Genomic DNA, 2,969 nt, shown 5'->3' on the forward strand with positions numbered 1-2,969 from the left:
AAAATATATAATTAAGTAATAACAGTGATACACTTTAAAGTATTAGGAATATATTTTTTACGCAGTATCGCCACATGTTTATAAATAATGTCCTAAATAATAAATATTTTATAATTATGAATCTATGGAATATAATTTTTCATTACATATGGAATAAATAGCATTTTGACGAATGCAATCGTTAAATTTTACATTTAAATATCGATTATTAACAAAGTTATTATGTAATGTAAATCGGAGATATTATAATATCTTCTCTATTATTAAATCATATAATCTTTTGTTATTATTAAATAATATTAAAATGGAACAATTGCCAATTATCAGTCAATTGAAGTTGCATAACATTAAAGCACTGAAATATTACTAGTTAGATATTGATAATACGATAAATATTTGATAAATTCCAATAAATTTCAAATATATGACAAAATATCTGACAAAATTAAACATGTGTAAAATGAATAAGTAAATTGCTATCGATTTAATTCCTTGTTCTTATTCAATGTTTTAAAATTTTAAACAATCGCTATAAATAGAATCTAAACATTTTATTGCATTTATCATAAGTAAATAGAAATTTTGAAAGCTTTTATGACTAATTATACAATATATTTCCATTTCCTTTTATTAAATACAAAATTAAAATCGAGCACATTTGTAACACAAATTGGCTGAAAATATTGAGCTGGAAAATCGGTTTTCTCAATTTCAGATAAATGGAAATGGCGTTCTCTCATTCGCTAGGGCCATGCAAAGGTTTTTCAACATTGCGTTCCCTCTTGATGATCCAGTCATCTCGCCTCTTTATACGCATGTTGATACGAAAGCTTCCGGAACAATTTATTGGAGCGAAACCGATTCTCCTGATGTTCTCGCCAGAGCAGGAGGATTGATTCGAAGCGCCTTTAAGGATGCTAATAATTTTGTGCCTACGCACGTCTTTTTGGTCACTTGGATGGATGTTGGGTATTACAATGAGCGAAATGATAAGGTTGCTATCATTACAATTATCAAATATTATTACGTTTTCTATTTTTTTAAACAAATCTTTAGTTTATATAGGTAAGATTTGTTCGCGTTGCACTTTTAAAGTCCTCAAAAATTTTTGCATTTAAAATAAGATAAGTATATTTAAGGAAGAGAAAGAAAATGAAGATTCTGAGTGCAAAAAATGCAAGCAACACGAGCAGATCTATAATTATAAATGTGAAAAAAGATTAACGATATATTTTTAACATTTATAAAATTATGTTTAAACTAAATGTTCCACTACTAAAGAAAAATGAAAAGGTAAACATGTAACACGGTTTTTAGAAAACATGAATAAACATGAATAAATTCATCGAATCGTCTTTCAGGTGAATACTTATCAAGTCGCTATATCATCCAACGGTACGCATTCCTTTGTTGAACTACTGTATCCGGAAAATGGTATACAGTGGATTCAGGGTGAGTCGCATCCCAACGGTCTTCCAGATGCCAAGGCACAGGCAGGATTCATGAGCGAGGGTAAAATGTATACCCTGAGGGGCTCGGGCACGGACCAAATTCAGAATGTCGACAAGTGAGTAATGGGGAGAGCGAAGGCGCCGGCTGTATTCACGTGCGACGTATTCATGGGCCTTTGTAATTGTTTTCAGGTGGTCGAATGTAAATAGGCCTGGCCAGTGGTTATTTCAAGTCGGTCCTATTGATGAAGGTGAAAATATAAAGACTCCCGACAATATCGAAGGTAACGAGTGCATAATACATATATAATGAAATATAGTAATAAGCTAAATATGCTTATAAAAATATATTTATTTAAAGGACAATTTATGAGTGCATGATTTATAAATTGCGGTAACAAGATTCTAAAATTGCAAAATCGAATGTTATCCCAGATGTTATCTTTATGATATTGATCGAATTAAGCAATATACCTTGTTAGACACGATGACTATGCAACAAGCGGCCAGCTGTAGGACCGGCGCCACTACTTGCCACAGTAAAGCGACCTGCATTGATTACGAGATCGGATTCTGTTGCAGCTGCAAGCAGGGCTATTTCGGCAACGGGAAATCCTGCCAACCAAACGGTAAGCTATTTATCAACGGTGTTTGTCGAAATCTCGCGTGCTCGTAGCGAGATAAGCTCGAGCTAATGGCATGCAAACGCGGCCTTTGAAGTGTTCTTGAAACAGGATAAAGAAGAGATCTTTCAGCGCGTTTCCCCTCTCTACGACGCTTCACCTAACGCGGACAAAGGTACGCAGAAGTCGTCGTAGGGCAAATAGATGCAACGCAGTAAGTAGCTGCGTTTACTTGCTTTCTCTGATCTATTCATAGTTTACGAGACTGGTTCTTACGACTTCCACGGTAACATCATAAAGACGGCAATACCGTGAAATGGGCCGCGCTACACTTTGATGATTGTGTCGTTGGCAATGTCCCTACCAATAATTTTTTTTTCATAAGAAAAATGCAATGACTTCTTAAGAAATACAACCAAAATTATATTTGTTTCCAGATTATTTTATTTGCCGATAAATGATTGTGTAAAAACATCAACAGATAGCACTTATAATTCAAAGAAAAGAATATTTTGTGTACACAGAAAGATTAATTAGGCAATTATGGCAGTTTGTTAAAGGCAAAAAAGATTCTGACAATTATAATAAAAATATAAAGATGTTATGAATTTTTTTTATCCAAAAGATTTAATTTTTAGACGTGCCTCTTCGGGTTATTGGTCGAATATCTGGCACGCTGAACGGCGTCGAATTCTCCTCGAGAGATCTTCAATGCTACGTACAAACCAAAGATGGACGAACATACACAGCTTTATCAAGAGTACCTGAAGAAATCGGCGCTAGCTTCCAACTTTTGAGCAATTTGGGTAGCATTATTGCTTGGCTATTCGCAAAACCTGTTAGCGATACTGAAAACGGATACGAACTTACAGGCAAGAAGCATAAATATATATAT

General features: G+C 33.9%; 1 protein-coding gene across 4 annotated transcripts in view; it reads left to right on the forward strand.

Annotated features, from left to right (window-relative positions):
- The window catches only part of LOC108691029 (nidogen-2), a 23,871-nt gene that overhangs the window by 10,609 nt on the left and 10,293 nt on the right, over positions 1-2,969 (forward strand). For all 4 annotated transcript variants that reach the window (XM_018198645.1, XM_018198646.1, XM_018198647.1 and 1 more), the window contains exons 2-6: positions 716-994; positions 1,362-1,567; positions 1,644-1,735; positions 1,934-2,080; positions 2,713-2,946. In XM_018198645.1, the coding sequence (XP_018054134.1) occupies positions 716-994; positions 1,362-1,567; positions 1,644-1,735; positions 1,934-2,080; positions 2,713-2,946 (958 nt within the window). The remainder of the gene's footprint in view (positions 1-715; positions 995-1,361; positions 1,568-1,643; positions 1,736-1,933; positions 2,081-2,712; positions 2,947-2,969) is intronic.

This window comes from Atta colombica, unplaced genomic scaffold (genome assembly GCF_001594045.1).
Source record: "Atta colombica isolate Treedump-2 unplaced genomic scaffold, Acol1.0 scaffold38, whole genome shotgun sequence".
NCBI lineage: Eukaryota > Metazoa > Arthropoda > Insecta > Hymenoptera > Formicidae > Atta > Atta colombica.